The sequence below is a fragment of the Tasmannia lanceolata genome, unplaced genomic scaffold (assembly GCF_043159265.1).
Source record: "Tasmannia lanceolata isolate RefF3 unplaced genomic scaffold, GAP_Taslan_0.1 ptg000007l, whole genome shotgun sequence".
Classification (NCBI taxonomy): domain Eukaryota; kingdom Viridiplantae; phylum Streptophyta; class Magnoliopsida; order Canellales; family Winteraceae; genus Tasmannia; species Tasmannia lanceolata.
Genome location: NW_027518684.1, coordinates 2116424 through 2137572, shown reverse-complemented (window position 1 = coordinate 2137572; position 21149 = coordinate 2116424). Strand labels below are relative to the sequence as shown.

Sequence of the window (21149 nt, the reverse complement as noted above, 5' to 3'; positions counted from 1 at the left end):
TTTACCACTCCTCCTTACGGAATCAATTATCTCATTCGCAATTAGAACTCCGTCCAGAATTTGTCTAGAGGTCACAAAGGCTCCCTGGAATTGTGAGATGATGTTCCCCATGTAATTTTGCACCATGCGGGCAAGTAATTTCGATACAATCTTTGGGATACTGTGAATGAGACTAATTGGTCTAAAATCCTTTGTCCTTAACACCCCTTCTTTTTTCGGAATCAATGCTATGAATGTTGCTCTGGCCATTTCGCTAATAATTCCTTTTTCCTGGAATTCCATAAAAAATGCCATAATATCCTTCTTCATGATGCCTCAGAATCTTTGGAAGAAAGCCATTGGAAAACCATCCGGTCCTGGTACTTTGTTGCTTGCCATTGAGAATATTGTCTCCTGTACTTCCGTCTCAGTGAAATCTCGCTCCAAAGAAATGCGATAACCAAGAGTAATGTGTCTGAACTGAATCCCTTCTAACTTCGGACTCTAGTGGATCGAATTCGAATAGAGGGACTGATAGAATTCAACTATCGCCTTCTTGATTACTCCCATGTCCTCAATTAGCACATTCCCTTCCATCAAGCACGCAATGGTGTTAATTCGTCTTCTTGTATTTGCCATTTTGTGAAAGAATTTTGTGTTTCTGTCTCCTTCTTTCAGCCAATTAACCCTTGACTTTTGCCGCCACTGAATCTTCACTCTTCTTAGAATTTCTTCTTATCGTTCCAAGAGCATTAATCTTTCCAATTTCTCAGTAGACGAAAGGGAACCATGACCTTCTTTGTAGTCCAGGATTTTCAGAGCTGACATCGTTTCCACCTTGGATCGCTTGGTTTCTTCGTCAGTCGTTTTTTGCCAGTCTTTTATTTTGTGTTTCAAGGTTTTGAGTTTCTTACAAAGGATGTAGCCCTTCAGAGAAATCCGAGACCTCCAGAACAATTGAGTTATGGTCAAAGAGATATTTGGGAAAGGCCTTCTGAGAAATCAATGGGAATCGGTCCTCCCAATTAGAGGTTAGGAGAACACGATGTAGGTGTCTTACAAAGCACATTGTTGTTGTTTCATCACTCCGGAATCAGAACCCGGAGCTCTGATACCATGCTCGATGTAACCTGATCTTCATTGAAGAGAAGAGAAGAGAGAGAAGAAAACTGAGGGAGAAAGTGAGAGTCTGTCAATCAGACATCTCACATAATATGATATATGTGTGCGCGTGAACACTAGGGTTACATATGAAAACTAAAATACCGTTCTAACAGACCCAATGCTGGAAACTTTGAGAAAAAAAATGGCCATTTTATGAAAATGTTTTTGGAGGTTTGTGAACAAAATTGTATTTTATGGTGTAAAATCACTGGGGATAAGTATAGGATCGGGTGGGGTGAGTTGTCTATAGGGTTCTTACCAAGAGACGATTTAAATAAAGGGCCCATCTGTTTTTTTTAAATATCTTTAGTGACTGTTCATGTCTCCATTGTAGTATGTTAAGAAGATTTAAACAAAGGGCCCATATGGTTGTTTTTTTTTCAGTCTAAGTCATTTCCTTTTCTTTGGTTTAGTGCTTGCTGGCACTCCCTGCAATTGCTTCACACACAAGTTCTATGTTGAATCAAAGCATTTTGTTGATTGGAATAGGTTGGTGACCATAACACTTGTGAAATACATCAAAAGAAGTTTATAATTGCCTGTATGTGTGTGCTTTACACTAGTGAGGAAAAACTTTTCTGACTATAGCTTCATCCATTGTAAGCATAAACTTTGGTCAGCTATACTATGCTTCGGCATCCGTTGGATCTTTTTGGATTCAATAGTGGATCTATTCGCGGGGTTAACTAAAAGCCTTTTTGCTGACTAAGAAAAAAATCCCATGGAGAGTAACTTCCTACACTGTTACTTGGGCCGTTTGGCGCAAAAGAAACAGGACGTTTGGTGTGTAAGTCAATTCGAAACTATTTTGGAGGCTAAACTTGAGATCATTAGACGGATACTCATGATGAAGTTTTGGGGCATATTGGTGGTTGAGGTACTTCAGAAAGGGAAATGCTTTCCTTGAGTGTTGTGTGGGTAGATTAAGTCAGAACACAGTGGACAGCACATCCAAATATAATCATGCTTTCCTTGAGTATTCTGAGTGCTTCCTATATTAGGCCTGGTCTTGTGCATTTTTTCTCATATTTATCCAAGATATGTTTATTCTTATTGTTTCACTGTAAGTTCTATGCCAAACACTTCAAAGCATAATGGCATTCAGGATTCATTTTTCAGGTGATCTAAAATCTACAGAGAAATAATATATTTTTTCAATGAATCGTGGTCTATTTTACTTTATTGCCTGATCAGCAAGCAATTTATAAAATTACTGAATTATGTGCTCATCATATTGGTGCAGGAAGATGGTATTCGATTGCTAACTATTATTAAAGGTGCAAGTATGTACCGCCGATCAAGGCGGCTTGACTATGTCTCGGATTATCTTCCACCCTCTATGACAGAATACACAGAAATTTTTAGATTAAAGTACAGGTAATTTTTTCAAAAAATAAAAATAAAAATAAAATATAGGTAATTATTCCAGTTCAGCAGTTTAGCTATAAATATTGAATTTAGGAGAAAATATTACAACTTTTATTTATTGAGAGAGGCAAGCAATAAACTCATTAATTGCAGGTTATTTTTCCAAGCTACTAGTCCTGTGATGCTTTCAACTTTGAATGATGGAAAGATAGTGAGTGGTCTTGCTGGGGTACCTAATGAAGGTCCTGTTCTGCTGGTTGGTTATCATACGTTGATGGCTTTTGAACTGTCTCCGCTTATTGATGCATTCTTGAGGGAGAAAAATGTCATGGTTCGTGGTGTTGCACACCCGTTGTTTTTTACTGAGAAGTTCGAAACTTCTTTACAAGAGTTCACCGTATTTGATGAAATAAAAGTATTTGGTGCAGTGCCTGTCTCAGCAAGCTATATTTTTAGGTTGTTTTCATCAAAATCTTTTGTTCTTCTTTATCCTGGGGGTGTACGTGAGGCGTTTCACCGCAAGGTGTGGTCTTTCGTTTTTCTTGTATCATTTTTCATATTTCTTTTTTCTTTATCATTCTATTACCCAGACCATTGTTTTTCGAACATTTAAATAGTAATCTGTATATTTTGCCCAGAGTAATTGAAGGTCAATATTATTATTTAAATCTTCTTTGTAGGACTGGTGGTGTTGGGACCCCACCTTGGTTTTTTATTTATGGATATTCCTTTGTCTAGTTACCAACATGACATTGTGGTACTAGTGGATCTGCCCTCTGTTCCTTTTAAAATTGTGAAGCAAACAATAACTGTTGGGGTCCTTGGGGACATTTTTTTTGGTCCTTGGGGACAATATGTGTCATGACAGTTAGTTTTTTGTGCTTTCAAATTCCTTGAGCTTAAAATTTTTCTTGCTTGTTCTGGCTTACATAATCTGTTGCATGTCCTTCCTACTCTATGTAGATTGTATTTTGGTAGCTTAAATGTATATAGATTTTCAGTGTCCAATTGTAATTAATTTCTCAGCTGTAATTCATTTCATTTACATCATTATGTTATTTATATGTCATCAACATTAGTAGGATGGGGCCCATCTGGACTGGCTCTATTGGCAAGAGTTGTAACTGGGACAGGGTTGCCATCTACGCCCTCGTGTTCTTCAAGTCTATATGTAATAAGTTAAAATTAAAAATCATTAAAAATCTTACTCCGGGAATAGAGCAAAATGTCTTATCTGCTATGTAAGAGGCATGAACATTTAATATCATTTTAGCTTCTACAAAATTATTAGAAATGAAATAGCCACAACAACAACAAGGCCGAAAGTAACGCTAACGACCGGGCATATAGCCACAAACAACAAGGTGGATTGCGACGCAAACCATAACAACCACAATGAATGCGTAAGACTACGCAAGACAACTACACACATGTATAAGCACAAAAAAGGTGGATTGCAACGCAAAGCAATACAACCACAATAAATGCGTAAAACTACGCAAAGCAACTACACACATGTAAAAGCACCGGCAAGGTTGATTGCAACGCAAACCGCTACAACCACAACAAAGGAAAACTACACTAAGCAACTACACTCACCATGTAGAAGCATGAAGAAATACGACTCGCAAAGCGACTCCACCAACAATGCCAAGAGTGGAAGGAACCAATCAACCAACAACGCGAAGAAGCAAGCAAGCAACCAACGAACCAATGACGGGAACAACACAACACTCCAACAAAGAGGGCGATACTACATCAGCCCGGAGGCGACAACAACTCAATACTTCATCCATGGAACTACATTAGGCTTAATGCCTGCAACTTGTAGCGGAAAGAACAATTTCAAGGCACCACACCTCTCACAGACATTTCGTCGAACACTTGGCGTGCACCTTTGATATCAACACAAACACCATAGAACACAACTTAGACGAAGAAAGAGATGACAAGATTAGGATGGCGTGGAGAGGAAGGGGTTACAAAGCACAAGGAAAGGGAGGATTTAACCATAAAGAAGGGGGTTCAGGGAACTAGAAAGAACCCAACATGGGTCTAAGGTTTAGAAAAGAAAGGGATTTATGGATTTAGAACAAAAAAAGGACAAGAAAGGAAGTTATGGATGGAGAAAAGAAGGAAAAGAATATATAAAAGGGGATCTTTTTTTTTTTTTTGGATGGATGGATTTACAAATGGTATTTACAAAAGGGGTGGGGTTTAGGGACTCACAAGAAGGGGTTAGGGTTTAGGGATTCACAAGGAGGATAAACCCAAAATGGGGTAGTGGAAAAGGGTTAGGGTTCACGGAGCTAGGGTTGGGGTGCACGGAATTAGGGTGTAGGGTAGGGTTTTGGTTAGAAGTAAATAATAGGGTTGAGGGTTTGCAGGTTTTGGAGGTGGCCGGAGGGTGACGAGGGCGGGAGAGAGATCTGGACCAGATCGGTCTAGATCTGGGTTGCGAGTGGAGGGGTGATTTGGGTAAGGAGGTTGGGGAGGAGATGTGAGGTTAGGGTTTGGGAGAACGAGAGTTGAGGGTTTTGGGGTTGACAGTGTGGAGGAAATACAGAGTGAGAGATGGGAGAATGAGGGTTTGGGGGGTTTACGGCGTGGAGAGAGAGAGAGAGAGAGAGATCTTCTTCCTTTCCTTTTCAAGATCTTTGCTCTAATTACATGTTAAGATGAGTAGAGAAGAGAGGAAGAAGAAGAGTGAATGGAGAAGATGGTGAGTCCTCCCATGTAAATGATGCATATATAGGCCCAAAGTAGGGCAACCTCGTACAAAGACTACAATACCCCTCATAATATAAGTAATGACTAAACTACCCTTGCATACTCTTCAACAGACTTAATAAGCCATGACATAACAAATTTATTCCCTGCCTTCCTTTATGTATAATTTGGTCTGTTAGGTTGAAGGATTGGTTATGATCTCTTAATAAAGGAGAACTTCAGTTTTCCTCCAAGAAACACCTGGACGGATTGTACTCATTGAAGTAAGTTTGATTCATCTAGTTAATCACCGATGTCTGTAATTCTAATTTACCAGTATGGGGTGAAAGATACTGGAAGATTTTGAATGTAGTTTGACTAGCATCCAGTGCTGGAAAGATGTATATCATAGACTTGGAATACACGTACGATAACTCTTTTTCTTTGTTTCTATGTTTTTTTGTGTGTGTTTGTATTGTCAAAGTTTCCATACAATTAGTCATTTTCTTTTCTTTTAAGTCATGTCTGTGGCTTGTGTGCTCAAAACCAAGACATATGCTTGTTCCTAGTTAATGCAGCTCTCAATTCCTTTTATAATCATATATGTTTTTAATTGAGTATGGATTACATATTACATGAACTGTTAGTTCCTTTTGTGTCTCTCTTTTTTTTTCTCAACTCCCTTAAATGGACAACCAGAATTGGATGGCTGACAAATTTAAATATGTTTTAGACTGAAAGATTTGGTTCCCTAATCATGGTTCATCAATGGCTGACAGGGTGAAGAATATAAGTTATTTTGGCCAGAGCAACCTGAATTTGTAAGAATGGCAGCACGATTTGGGGCAACAATTGTACCGTTTGGAGTTGTTGGTGAAGATGATATAGCAGAAGTAATCTTGTGATTTAATGGGTTTCGATAATTTTTCTACTTATACCATAAAGCTTTATTCATAGTGGAAATTGTTGCTTACTAATGCCACCTCTATATTACCCCTTTGTTTATTGAATGCAACATTTATCCTTCTTTTCATCTCCTTGTGACCCTGCATTTCGTGCTGTCCTAAATCATCAATTTTCATATCTAGCAATTATGCAGTCTTTTGGTTGTTTTTTTTTTTTGGGGTGGTGGGGGTGGAGAATCCTGTGCAATTTTGACTACTATCTGGGTTTCCTCCTTGCCAACCTAGGGCGCTACAGTATTTTGTTTGTTTCTTGCATTGTTCTAATGCCTTGTTTTACCAAACTGTGTCACAAAGCAACCAAGTGATATTTCTAGACTCCTCCCTGTCATTCCATAAAAAACCACTTTTGGATAAATTCTTTTCTTTCCATTACACGAGTACAGAGACATAAACTACATTGAAACGGTGCCCATTGCTGGTATTTCATGGTTCAATAGCAACAACTAAGGTAGGGAAATAACATAACATAGACAAATATGCAATAATGACAATCAATGGAGCCTCCTCTCTTTGGGTGGGTGGAAGGAGCCTCCCCATTTGGCTTGTGTTTTGAAATTTTAGTTCCATTACTAGAAATATGAACTTCTGAAGAAACTCCCAATAAAGGCTAACACCTTGGTTATAGTTCTAATCCCCTAGGAGTGAGCCTAAAGAGATTTTTGTATCATGCATGGACGTTTCCTATTAGATCCTATATGGTTGCTACACCTAGCATATTGAATACTTGAAAATGGTAACTGGACTGCTTATATTTAAGAGTTGTTTGTTTAGATTACTATAAGTTTGATCCAAATATCACCCAATATGATATATCTTGCTCAAGATAATTCATTATCTGTCCCTGGGAATACGATACAGACATTTGCAATACCAGGTCCAGAAAATTCACAAATATTTGCATAATGCATACACATGTTAGTAAATTTAGCATAAAATATTTGCATAATGCTAGTGCTATGTGTAAACTTTTAGACTATCATGATTAATTTTATGAACTCAAAAAGAAAAAATATTTTAGCACATTGCGTAACTGAGATTCTTTAATCCTTGATTAAGATTTGAGTTTTGTTTCTTTGAAATATTCATGATGGTAGTTTTTTTTTTATTCTGCTTGAATGAAATGGTTTGGCTCTGGTTGGAACTGGTTTCTCTTGTCACATGATTAGGACTTTCTTTTGTCAGTAATATATGATACCCATACTCGAGGTGCTTTTATTCTTATTGGTGATTGTTATTTTGCAGTTGGTTATTGATTACAATGACCAAATGAGCATCCCCATTACCAGGGATCTGATAAAGCAAACAAATAAAGGTTTTAAAAGATTGAGGTAACCTCTCTGAATTTGACCATCAATAATTGTTTTGCCATTTAAAATAGCTACCCAGATCATTAAAAGTTATCTTTAACATGGGAAATGTTCTAATTATAGGACGAATATGAACGGGGAGGTTGCAAACCAAGATCTTTACATTCCCGGCATTTTGCCTAAGATACCTGGCCGCTTTTATTTTTTATTTGGAAAACCATTTGAAACGAAGGGAAGGATGGGGAATTTGAGAGACAGAGAGAATGCAAATGAAGTGTACTTGCAGATAAAGTCTGAGGTTGAGAGCATACTTTCCTATCTGAAAAAGAAGAGAGAGGAAGACCCATACAGGGGAATCTTACAAAGGATTGTGTATCAAGCTACTAGGGGTTCCACAGATGAAGTTCCCACCTTTGAACCATGAAATGTTACCTTTGAAGCCTTCTTGGGTTGGAAAGCTTATTAATCAGGTGGCAGATTACCTTCAAACTCGTCTAAGGAGCATTTTCTTTGTATGCAAGGGAGAGCTCTATTCCTGATTTTCTGTGTAGTTTCCTGTAGAATGAATGTGTGACTATTCATATTGTTCATTGTTGGCCTCTGTAAGGCCACCAAAAAGAATAAAGAGAGAATGAAAAGGAAGAAATGTTGGCCATTGCTGTGAATATCTTTTTGTTCATGCCTGTTTATATTAGTCTTTTTCACCATTAAAACATACTTATAGTATTATTTCAGTTGAGTTATAACAAATGGGGAGCAGCATTTTCAACAGGAGCTTAATAAGAACATGCATTCTGCATATTTGTGGCAATGCAATGTGCAGCACTCAAACCCTTCTCTGTAGGGTTTATCTCATTTTTTGCCTCGTGGAGAAGGAGAAAAACTACAAAAAGAAGGGATGATCCCGTTCTAGAAACCTATTTCTCTAGATCACTGCAAAGTTACACCGGAGAATGAGTTCACCCCCTTTTTTTAAGCCACTTCAGTTTGGGCTTAAAAAAAGTAGTGAAAACGGAAACACCAACAAATAAAACACATTTAAAATTGGGAAATGTTATCAGCGCAACCATATTTTGATATTTGCACAAACACATCTCATCTTCTATTATTTCAAGAGCTGTTAAAGGTCATTACCGGTCCCAAAAAGCTCTACAAGCCAATTAAAAAAAGAAAAGAAATGCTGCTTTTGTGCAATTATAAAATCATGGTTGTGCTGATAACATTTCCTTAAATTTTTGTCATTTATAAACTATAGCGGGGTACAGTTGGAAAGATGGTTTTGCTAACTATGAGGTGGGCATGTATATGAAATCAAATCTGTTAATCTTCAAAACTGACATCCCCATTTATAACATAAAGCCATGTTTGTATTGCAAGATTTCTTTGGAAAAGTTTGGATAGGAAAATTTTTCACTCCTTCAACTGTTTGGATCATAACTGGTTATTGGACTCAAAATTAAACTTAATTTAGAGGGAACCATAGTTTAAGACAATATTCTTCTAAATGTACCTTAGCTATATCAGTTCCTTCAAAATCGTGGGAATGTACCATGACTGAATTTAGAGGAAAGCTAGATTCGCAGGCGCCCTTGCAAAAAAGTAGGGGTGCAATTCAGGTTGGGTTCAACCTGAAAAAGGTCGGGTCGGGTTCATGTTGAGGGCTCGGGCAAACCAACCCTAGTGAAACCCGACATTTTTTATCAATTTTTTTTTACTCGGATTGGTGGGGTTGGGTTGAACTCAGGTCGGGTCAGTTTTGGGTTGGGAAAAAGGGTTGGGTCGGGGTTGAACCTCGTAGGGTCGGGTTCAAGTTGGCCTCAACCCGACCTGAGTTGCACCCTTACTAGCAAGGGGGCAAAGGTAGGTCCACTGGTTAAACTCTATTTAAGAAAGTCATGATCGTAATTTTATATGCCATCTTAAAAGGAATTTGACCACTGGGGGCGCCCTTTGCCCGTATGCTCCTTTACTTGCAAGGGCGCCCATGAGTCTAGCATTCCTACTGAATTTAATATTCCTTTACTTCTGCATAGGGGTGTAAATGGATATTCGAAAAATCGATTGTTGTCCGCATGCGAATCCGTTTAAAGCGAATATTATCGGGATCAGTTTCAAGCGGATATTATCCGAATCCGTTTATGAGATATCCGGCTCTTAGCGGATGCGAATCTGGTAAATCGTATATCCGATCAGTTTAACATCCGAATCCGAGAAGTAAATCCTTTTTATTTATTATTAATAATATTATTAATATTTATTTTTAGTAATGACACACTATCTTTTGTTTCTAAAAGAAAAGTGAATTTTCTTCTTAGAAAAAAACAACAACAAAAAGTGTTTTGGGTAGGAAATGAAGTAATCTCTCATTTTAAGGGCATTCTTGGAGTTTGACATGGCTTCTGTATGAAGCAACAAATGTGGGTTGTAGGATGAAAGAGACAAATGGATGATGGTGATTGAAAGAAGATGTCATAGTTTCTAGAGAATTCTATAGCAAAAAGGCCATATTCATTGATGGTAAATGGACGGCTCATATTAATTTTTCAACTTAGGGTTATATAAAAACCCAAAATGCAATTAAAAGAGGGAACTTCTAAGGTTTGCAAGGAGAAGCAAGAGAGAGGAGAAAGGAGGAGGCTGAGACACCATCTTCGGCATTCCTTGGTGCCTCCAACCCTACCAAAATCCACCGCCGCCCCTCTCAACCTCCTCACAGCCACCTCCATCACCGCCAGCCACCTCCATCTCTAACCCAATCGCCATCTCCATCCTCATTTCTCTTCATCTTCTACAATCAGCACTCATACTTCCCCTGTTCAAAATAGCCCAAACCCATTCCATCATGTACATAAAAAGAAAAAGAAAAAACCCAAAGTCCATTACCAACACCATCATCCATCCCCACCGGCTCTCTCTCTCTGCCTTTGTTTTAAAAGGAAGAAGAGGATCTCATATATTTTATGGTTTGAGAGTTAATTTTGTGAAGAAAAGGTAGAGGTTCGGATTTAGGTTTTGGAAAATTTATTCGAGGAGTAAGACGGAGAAGAAAGGTAAAGTACTGCAATAAAATGTTAAAATTTACCGGATAAACAGATACGGATAATATCAAATGAGGATGAGAGTGGATCGTGTCCGTCAAATTCGAATCCGAATCCGAATTCGGATATAGCCATATGCGATTCGAATTCGATCCGTTTACACCCATTCTTTTACATATTTCTGCTACTTCAACTGCACTTTGTGGTGTGGATCCAATGAGGATGAGAGTGGATCGTGACCGTTGATTGATACCTGCGCCGCATCAAATAGCCAGAAGGGTATTTTTGTCAATTAAAAATCTGTCTACGCCGTAAGAACCGACTTAAAATCTGGTACCGTTTACGTCTTTCTTCCAGCTTTCGAGGGTTAATAAAACTGGTCTGAGAATTAGGGTTAGGGTTTTGGATTTCGTTTCTGTTAAGAAAAAAAGAAATCTCTTCTCGTGGAAATGAAGAATCGCACACTGCAAAATAATAGGAACGAGAGTAACGAGAATGAAGATCGTTCGAAACCGATGATGAGGAGAAAGAATCGGTTGGGAGGTAAAGGTCTGTCGCTCGAAGCCTTTGCTAAGGCCAAATCGATAAGAAGCGATTACAAACCCTCCATAAAAAGTGAGTCCAAATTCCCCAATCTTTATATGTCTCTCTTAAATCTTCTCTCTCTCTCTCTCTCTCTCTCTCTCTCTCTCTCTCTCTCTCTCTCTATTTTGATTGGGTTTTTTTTTCTCTGTCAATAATTACAGAGAGACATGTTGATACGAACAGGGAGAAGAACACAAAATAAATCAAAGCACGCACCCATTTCCAAAGGGAAACCTTCACAAAAAAACGATTAATATGATATGTTTTTCATTGCTCAGAAATCTGAATGTATGATTTATTTAAAGTTTAAACATACTACTTTCTAAGATAATGCCTTTGGATCCTCCTACAGTTGACACCTCATTTGACCCTTCTAACAACCTAATGCAGATAAATAACATACTAACAAATATCGTAACAACTCAGCTGGAGATGTGTGAGAGATAATAATGCCTTCTCTACTTGTCCTGCACCTATCATTCCCACCTGCTTGAAAACAACCTTGTCGAATATCGAACCAACTTTCCCCCTTTGCATCTTCAAGAAATGAATTGGACTATTGCACCAACACATGAGCAAGACAACTATCCATAATGGATTGATAATTGAAATACTCAGTGGCATATGTTGTCATGCATGGCTAATAATTTTGTGCGTTCAACATTTCACATGAAATTCTTATAAATATTTATACATAATGCATATACCACATTTCACATACAATTCTTATAAATATAAGTTAAACATACTTCTAGCCCTCCCAAGACCCTGCAATGGCGGGAGCCTCGTGCACTGGGCCACCCTTTTTATACTTCTATAGTATACTAATGCACTTATGATTTTGGTTTCGGTATCGTTTCGGTGGGGATAGAAACAGAAACATTTCGGTCCTTTCATGTCGGTTTCAGCAGAAATTTAAAACCTAACAGTGGCATTTGTCCTCCTATCCCATCGTGTGGAAGCCCTATTTGTGGTACAACATGAGAACCCAATTTCTTTTTCAAAAAAGAGACATGAAAAACCAGGTGGATGCGAGATTGAGCTGGTAACTCAAGCTTGTAGGCCACTTTTTCTATTCGCCGAACCACTTGAAATGGACCATAGTATCGTAGAGCTAGTTTCATGTTCCGTTGGATTGCCGCTGAGGTTTGATGATACCGTTGGTGACAAAAGTAAACCCAATCTCCTTGGAACTCACAGTCAGTCTGATGTTCATATACCAGCTTCTTCATGCAGCTTTGAGCATGCTTTAAATTTCCTCGCATTAAACGTATTATAGCATCTATCACTCAGAAAAATATATAATTTAGCATCTTGATTGTGTAAGCTTCAATCAACATCTGCAACAATGGAATCACCCGAAACATAGCATATAACTAGGAGGGAGCTGGCCATAGATAGCTTCATATGGAGTAGTTTTGATAGATGAATGAAATGTAGTATTGTAGCACCATTCTGCCAACGAAAACCACTTAGCCAAGTGCTTTGGTCAGTCAATCCCTAGTCATACACCTTATATAATTTGGAAGGCAACGATTGATAACTTCTGTTTTCTCATCTGTTTGTGGATGGTAAGAAGAGCTGAGTAGTAGCTGGGTCCCATGAAAGATGGAATAGTTCTTGCCAAAACGTACTTGTGGACACTGGATCACGGTCACTAACAACGGATGTGGGCATCCCTTGTAGCTTAAATACATTGTCAGTATAGATTTGAGCAGCATTTAGGGTTGTATAAGGGTGTGCTAGAGGTAGGAAAGTGAGCATACTTGCTAGGTTCTTCACTGTTTTAAAGCACCCCACGTCAATGGTATACTCACCGGAGTTGACTCATTTTTACCTTGGCTGAGTTCTCCACCGAGTCCAATTGTTGCCCTACCAAGTCAATCAAAATTTCTTTGACCTGCTTGAGTTAGTGAAAAAATGACCGCAAAAATCATTTGCATGCCCGGGTCGACTCCCTTTTACCATGGCTGACTCATCTGAATCTGAGTTTTGAAACGCTGGCTGTCGCTGTTTTTTTCCTAATGAAAGGGTGCTGAAATATTTGTGGATAGCAAGTGAGCATGTCTTGCTGGTTGGAGCGCTGAAGTAGAAAACAAAGGCACAAATTGATCCCTGGTAATTTCAAAAAATTTATAAAAGGCAACTGGCTTGGGCAACTATTTACTGCCATGCCTGTCCAATTTGACAAAATGACAAATTTCAGCATGCAGTTATTGGTTTTTTGTGTGCATAACTGGATATCAATCCCCTGTGAATTTTTTAATTCTTTGAAACAATGGTCTGAAAGATTTCTTGTGTTGGCACTCTATAAGGTGATCCACAAGTGAGATCCACTGGAGGTGAGGTTATACATACAAGTCTCTTGGAACTTCTTCAGTGCCATTAACAAAAATTTCCTTCTAAAAACCACGAGTCGTTTGGCATAGTCTAAGTCTCCACTTCGAATAAGATAACTGGAATGGGACCAGCCACGTGTCCATGATGTCGAGCTACACCAGTCGCTGCCAAGTTCAACTCCAATGGCTGTTCTTTTTTAAATACAGGGCCAACAGGTGGTGGAGCGCTTTAAGAACGAAAAATGGGAGATTCTGAATGTTCTTTCATAGTGTATTAACGTCAAAGACTCAAACAATGCGGAAGCAAATGCACTTCTCGCATGCCTCCGAATCATCATTAAGGAGGTGACAGGAGTACTTTATGTTGAGACTGTTCTCCCAAAACACAATCAAATGATCTCCCAAATATAATCAAGTGTACTTCCATTCATGGACTGGGCCCTTGAAATCAAAACATTAGTAGAGATTTGAATATTAAGAGAGGCTAACGATATAGTTGACAGCTTATCAAGTGGATGTAAATAGACCTTCGTTATATGTGGGGCCATCTCTTTCGCTTTGTAATTTCTTCTTTTGTATGTCTCCTTTATCATTACAAAAAGAAAAGAATAGAAAAATGTAAAACAGTTGTGCCTTGCACTCCTAACCCATTAGCCATGGAATTGATCTGTTCTGTTAGGGCTGATTTCCTCAGGCTGCTTTGAACAAATCCTTCCCCCTATCTGCCACCACTGAGTGTAGAATGAAGTCAAGGAGATATGCACACTGAATGGATGTGGGTGTATCTTTATAATATCAATCGATTAATAATCAAATGATTATGAGAGTCACACATCTGAAATATTGCATTTTGATTTAATTTGCTGCTACTTTGATGCACTTGATTTTATTACTTCAGTGGGATAATCTAATGAGATACACTACATCAACAAATATTTGTCTTACGTTGGCACTTCCATATGTGGATTGCTTATATTGGGAGGGTCCGAGATTTTTTGTTTATGTCATGACCTAGGTTTCCTGTACTTTCAGAAAAGAAAAGGGAATTCTACAAAAATGCCAAATATGTAAACAAATTCAAGAAGTCCCTGAAGCAGCAAAGTGGAATGCAAGATCATCTTTCTGTATCTGCTGTCCTCCCAGAGGTTCAACTTTTTACTTATTTTAAAATTCAGTCTATTAAATTTTTGGTTCTTGCTGCAACTCTTCTAGGGGTAACTTACTCTGTATTATTGTGGGTTGCGCTCAATGGTTGAGGCTTTGTATCGCAAACCAAGTTGCACTTGGTTCTTTCAGCAAAAGAAAAGAAAGAGGGCTACAATATTCAATCAACTCTACCCCAAAACTCGAGTATAGTTACCCTGAAATGTGGACAACATGCCAGAAAATTGGTGACAATGCTCACCGGACCTATGTCACAAATATCTCCGATATTTTCAAAATATAGCAATTTTATTGCGATATTTTGATAAAACAACAAAATCTAGAAATAATCCTGAAATTTAAAAAATATAGAGCGATATTTCCATTTGCCGTGATAATATCACGAAAATATCATGATTTTTTTTTTCTTAATTTATAGATTTTTAAATAATTTCATTTTATCTCTTTTTCCGATAGTAACCCAAAAAAAAAAATTTAATATATCCTGAGATTTTCCCTTGCTGATAAATTCCCGAGAACGATATTTGTAATGTAGCACTATCCAATCAAACAGGTCAGCCTGAAAACTCTTCGGAGACATCCGATAAAATTGGAACGATGCAGAGAAGATTAGCATGTCCCCTGCGCAAGGATGACACGCACAAATCGAGAAACGGTCCAAACTTTTATTTCTCAAAAAACAATCGATGAAAGACCTTTTTTTGGGTGGACAGACAATGGTCCACAAAAAGGTCCATGATCGGATGGCTAGGATCGTTTGCTTGGTCCTGTTATGGCATATCCAATATATGGACCATTGATTAGAAGTCTGACTCTGGCATCTACACCCATTGGACAACGTCGAATTTGTTCTATATACATAGGATAATTACCTCAAGAACTACAAAACAAAAATGGTGGATTGCGGAAAATTAGTGAAAGTTTTCCAAGCGACCTTTTTTTTTCTTTTTCTTTTTTATAAACTTATGTCAGCATTTACTGTTTTCTTTTTCTCAATCTATATTGCTCCCCTACACTCCTTGAAAATTCAGTTTCAAAACCGCTTTCGAATTCTATGGCAGGATGGCAATGAAATTGGAAATGGTAAAAAGATGAAGAAGAAGAACAGTTTTCATAGTCTGAGACGAGAGTACGAGAAGAGACACGAGGAAGAAGAGAAGGCTAGGATGGAGAGAGAAGCAATCATTCAAGCGAAGAAGGAAGAAAGAGGAAAAGCTGAAGCACGACGTAAGATGCTGAGAGAGAAGATGTTCAAGAAGACGCGATCAGGTCAGCCTGTCATGAAATATAGAATTGAACATCTCCTCGAAAGTATTCAAGCTTTCCCCAATTAGATGCCGTGTATGGAGTTCTCCTTTTCCTGTAAGGCCTTATTGTATGTTTTCTTTTGGCTACTGATATTTGCACTACGATGTTTTGATAATGACACAAACTTACCTTGTCTTTAATTATTTAACTATCTGTCAAAAGCTATTACAATTGCCCAAAAGCTGTCAGCATCCAATTAAGAAGGAAAAGACAAGGCGATTTTGTGCAATTATCAAAACATGGCAGTGTAAACATCAAGATCCTTTCTTTTTCTAGCTTCTGTTGAGCTTCTCCTTTATGAATCTCAGTTTGCATGTGCTGATAAAAATCCCAGATGAATGGTTTGGATAAAAACTGGATGGATGGTTTGGATCACTGAATGGCTGAGACTTAACTGTAACTTTTGCCATACTAAAATATTTTCAAAGAAATAATCCTCACCACATCACATATCTTGTATTTACCATCCTGCATGAAAAGTGTTGCCTTTCTCCTCTGCCAATTTATTAGTAGAGTCTAAGGTTATTTTGCAAAAGCAATTTGACCGACTCTTTCAGGAGAGAAGTGGCACCTCATAGCTGACTTTTCTTTGGGGTCTGTTGGGTCCCATTTTCGCTCGCTTTGGGGTCTGTTGGCTCCCATCCAAAACTATGGCGGACTTCATTAGGAGTTGGGAGTGGAATCCTTGGAGAAAGAAAGGCAGGACTCTCTGGAAGATGTGCCTTGTGGCTACTTGGTGGTTCTTTTGGAAAGAGAGGAATGCGCGAGTTTTTGAAGGAGAGGCTAGGTCTCCCTATTGGATTTATGTAAAGCTGATAGCTGCTGTTATATCTTGGGCTAGGAGACTCCCTTTGTTTCATTTTGTTTCAGCTTTTGACCTTTGGGAAGGAGGGGCAATCATATGCAAAGAAGGGGTCAGCAAAGTGAAAACCATCCAATCTTGGCATCCTCCTTCAGATGGGCTATGAAGCTTAACTTCGATGGTTCGTCTCTTGGTAATCCTAGAGAAGAAGCAGGAATTGGGGGTTTATGTAGAAATGACAAGGGGGGAATTCTTTGGGCTTACTCGGGACCTATCGGAGTAGCGGACTCAAATGAAGCAGAGGTCAGAGCTGTTCATAGCGGGATCAAGTATTTGGATAGATCGGCTTTTGACAAAATCATAGTGGAAGGGGATTCATTAAATGTAATTTGCTGGCTTTCGGGTGAGGCGATCCCTCCTTGGAGATTTTTACCTTTTTTCGAGGAGATTGAGGATCTGGTTCAGGGTTCTTCTATTGTGTTTGATCATGTAAGGAGAACAGCCAATGCTGAAGCAGATTCTCTAGCTAAGGGAGGTGTTTTTAGGACAGATTTAGAGTGGTTTGATTATCTTCCCCCTTGACTTATTGCAATTTTTTTCTCTTCTCTTTGTATCTCTTCAGGACCATCTCGGTTCTGTTGTTTATATAAATCTGCCTTATTCAAAAAAAACAAAAGAAAAAAAAAGAAAAGAAGTGGCACCTCGTAGCTGACTTTACAAGTGTTTCATTAAATAGCCCCGGGGTGTATGGGATCTAGTGAAAAAATTATGGAATTTTTTTCATGGAAACTAGTATTCCATAAAAAAAAATTCAGGGTCTGGTAGGATTTTAAGGAGAACAATTTTATTCTGGAAAATGGAAAATTTGTTTACCGAATAACTTCGTTTTATGTGGAATTATTTTTCCATTCATTCGAACAGTCTGTAGTGGCACTTCTCTCTGCGTAATTGCCTGGACACTTGGGCCGTGTTTGGCCTCCAACCGGAGAGAGCATGAGTGACAGATGATGAGAAAAGTCTGAAAAACGAAGGAAATAAAAACTCTAATAAAATTATAATTTAATTTGGGCGATGATTCCCCCCAGAGTATGCATTCGCCCCCTTGTAACGTGAACAATGGACAACTTTAACCCTTTTTAAAGGGGGCGAATGCGTACTGCGAAGGGGGAGGGGGTATCATTGCCCAAAATTTCCCTGCCTTTTTATCCAATTCTTAGCCTATCCAGTTATGTGATCTAAATCTCCTCATCTCCCACCCTCGCTAGCCCCCTTTTGCCACACCCAAAAAAAAAAAAAAAATCACGGTTGCCAGACATGGCCATATTGGAATGGGATTTCTCTCTAGCCTTTTCATAGTCTATCCTTCTCATTATTGGGAACGTGGGGATCGACTTTATTTGCCTTCTAAGAAAAGGGAAAATGGAATTGCTAGCGTACATCGTAAATGGCAAATCGCAGCTGGTCTCTCGCATGTCAAGGTTTTAAATTTCGGTTTCGAGGGTAATTTTAGTCCTAAATGAAACTGAAATTTTAGCTGAAATCCTGAAATTTTGGCTGAAATTGGGTAACAACACTCAAAATTTCGGTTCAAATTATGTAAAGGAATAAAAAATTAATACTTTATCAAAAACTTCGCCGAAATTTCAAAAAATTCACCCAAAATTTCGTTAATTTCGGTTTCGGTCCTTGCAGAAATTTAAAACCTTGAATGCAATTAAGGCATTTGATCATGAACGTGTGTCAGGGAAATGATATTTTCAACACTTATTTTACTTGGGACAACCCCTCTACTGGAAAAGAGTAGTCATAAATACACTTAGAGTGGGGACCATGTACACAAAAGGGCAAATAGATTGCTTCTGCTGTTGTTACTTTTTAAGGATGCATGTGCATATTTTCCCTTTAAACAAGTACAAGTGAGGGCAAAGGGAAGTGATATATTTGCTCACTTTTCCTCCTTGGAAGCATCCTCTCTCTCTCTGTATTGGTAATGACACCCCTTACTAATTCTCCTACTCCGAATATATGATGCGCAACCAACTCTAATTTAGGGTGTGTTTGGAGTCGGGAGTCGATATCGGTATCCTATTCCAATTTAGGCTATTCTAGTGTTTGTTTTCGTTTGCAAATTGGAATGGGAAACAATACTTAATTCCGATTGAAAAAAACAAGGGAATATTTGGCTCTTTTGTTTCATGCTCAAGTGGGTGGCATTTTGATTCCTCGGATGGAGAGAATCGACGTTAAATCTCCCCAAATTTCCTCTTGACCGAATCCATGTGAAAATTGACTAAAATACCCCCATGACATAAAAATTATCATAATATGCCAATCAGGTGAAAATGATCAGAATATCCCTAAGTCGTGGAAAATGGTAGAAATACCTCTTATATCAGGCAAAATGATCAAAATACCCTTGAGTCGTGGAAAATGACTAAGATACCCCTATAACATAAAATTGATCAAGATACCACCATGGTTTTAAATTTCGACCGAAATCCGAAATTTCGGGTTTTCCGAAATTTGACCAAAAAAACTGTTTTTTTAATATTATTTTAATATTTTACCGAAATTTCGGTAATTTCGGCCGAAATTTAATATTAAATAAAATAATCATTTCGGATTATGTACCAGATTTCAACGTAAATTTCGAAATTTTGGTCGAAATTTTGAAATTCCTTGGTCCGAAACTGGTACCGAAACCGAAATTTTAAACCTTGGATACCACATATCGAGTGTGAAAATTGACTAGACTAACACTTTAGTATAAAATAATTAAATACCCCACACCGGGTAAAAATGGCCAACATACCACTAGTCATGAAAATGATTAAAATACCCCATATTATATAAAATGACCAGACTGCCCTTGAGCTATGGAAAATAACTTAAATACCCCTATATTGGGTAAAAATTAGAAAAATACCCCTAAGTTGTAGAAAATGACTAAAATATCCCCATGATATAAAAATGATCATAATATGCCATATCGGATTAAAAATGACCGTACATAAACAATGTTTTGAGAAATGGTCCACATATTTTTTACATATACAATGTTTTCAAAATCATATCGATGATGAATTGAAAAAAGATCCCATTTTTAGGGGTGTCAAAGGATCCACACTATGTCTCGGTCACGATCCATTCAAATCCCTTATTGGTCGGGTGAGATTCATGGTGTTCTTCAGATCCTACTTCCCGTTTCCCAGTCACGATCCATTTCAAATCGGACTGTCCATCGGAGAGTCCTAGTATGTCCTATACTTCCACTGTGCACAATTAAAATGTTTTTTTGTTTTGTTTTAATGGTGATACACAATTAAAATGTTAAAAAGAAGTTAGAATGCTTAGTCGACTGGGAGTAAACCATTGTCCTTTTACTGGATCATAAGATATGTAATATCTCCCAAAAGACTTAGAGCCCTAGTACCTGCTATTGGAAGGGTTTCACCCCCAGGCGAAATTGCTACGCGCAGCGGAACTAGAAATTGCGTAGAGTAAAAATTTTCTTCAATTTCGCCCGTTAACTCTGGATAATAGAGAACTAGATGATCTTATGGTGCTGAAATAAAACATATAAAGATTAGTACTTTACCTTTAGAATTTGATTTACAAATTCTTATGCTTGATCTACTCATCAAATATCCGCGCAAGTTATCAACGTCGTGAATCCGCAAGTTGAATCGATGTATTCCGGTTCTTTGCACTTGTAGGAGATGGAATAACCTTTATTCCAGCAATGAATTGATCCAAATCAATTCTTTAATTAAAAGGGACAACTTTCCTTTAGGAGCCTTTATGTAGTTCTATCAAATTGAACTACAAATTCTAGAAAGAGAGTGTAGAGAGAGACTAGAAGAGAGAAAATTGACTACAAATTCTCCCAGAGGTGAGAGAAAGGGATGGACAAATTTCCGAAGGGAGAGAGAGTGGCTGTAAAATTTCTCCATCCATAGGTATTTAAATAGAAATTTTGAATTTGGATAATAGTTGGATTAGTTTCCCTACAATTTCTCTTGGTAATTCTAATCCTATGTTGAGTTTCTTATGAAATAGGAATACAAGGACCAATAACATGCTCTTGTTTGTAGGTAGTTTATCTTTTTCTAACTTTTTGGAGGTGTATTCTCCTAAAAAATCTCTCAAAAGCTAGATCCTAAAATCTAGGAAACAAATCCCTACTTCCTAAAGGAGGGGAAATTCAAAACGAATTTGGAGTGTGTAGGTGGTCTGCCAAGCATGGGGAGCACCCCATGGCCGAATTCTCCAGGATAATTCACCCCCTGTAATGTCAATTGTATACAGGATAATTCACTCCCTCTTTGTAATGTCAACTGTATACAGGATAATTCACTCCCCTTCTGTATAGCTCTCACTAATTAATATCTTAAATATATTAAATCCCATCCAATGGGAAT

General features: G+C 38.0%; 3 protein-coding genes and 1 non-coding gene across 5 annotated transcripts in view; all 4 read left to right on the top strand.

The window, feature by feature from the left end:
- Positions 1–8157, top strand: part of LOC143881390 (phytyl ester synthase 1, chloroplastic-like) — a 38167-nt gene extending 30010 nt beyond the window's left edge. The window contains exons 9-13 of one of the 2 annotated variants that reach the window (XM_077384433.1): positions 2387–2520; positions 2665–2842; positions 6000–6113; positions 7428–7513; positions 7616–8157. In XM_077384433.1, the coding sequence (XP_077240548.1) occupies positions 2387–2520; positions 2665–2842; positions 6000–6113; positions 7428–7513; positions 7616–7916 (813 nt within the window). In that variant the 3' untranslated portion in view covers positions 7917–8157. Of the gene's footprint in view, positions 1–2386; positions 2521–2664; positions 3035–5999; positions 6114–7427; positions 7514–7615 lie in introns of both variants that reach the window. The other variant, XM_077384431.1, reaches the window with a different exon arrangement.
- A 2688-nt stretch (positions 8158–10845) lies between these two features.
- On the top strand, positions 10846–16360 carry LOC143881389 (rRNA-processing protein). The gene is made up of 3 exons (XM_077384430.1): positions 10846–11145; positions 14487–14599; positions 15680–16360. Exons 1-3 carry the CDS (start codon positions 10980–10982, stop codon positions 15950–15952), a joined length of 552 nt encoding a protein of 183 aa, XP_077240545.1. The 5' UTR covers positions 10846–10979; the 3' UTR covers positions 15953–16360.
- On the top strand, positions 15183–15285 carry LOC143882368 (U6 spliceosomal RNA). The gene has a single exon (XR_013252208.1). It is a non-coding gene; the product is annotated as a U6 spliceosomal RNA (small nuclear RNA).
- Positions 16361–16827: 467 nt separating the features above from the next.
- Positions 16828–17310, top strand: LOC143881246 (uncharacterized). Its single transcript, XM_077384234.1, has one exon. The coding sequence runs from the start codon at positions 16828–16830 to the stop codon at positions 17308–17310; it is 483 nt and encodes a 160-aa protein (XP_077240349.1).
- Positions 17311–21149: the final 3839 nt, after the last annotated feature.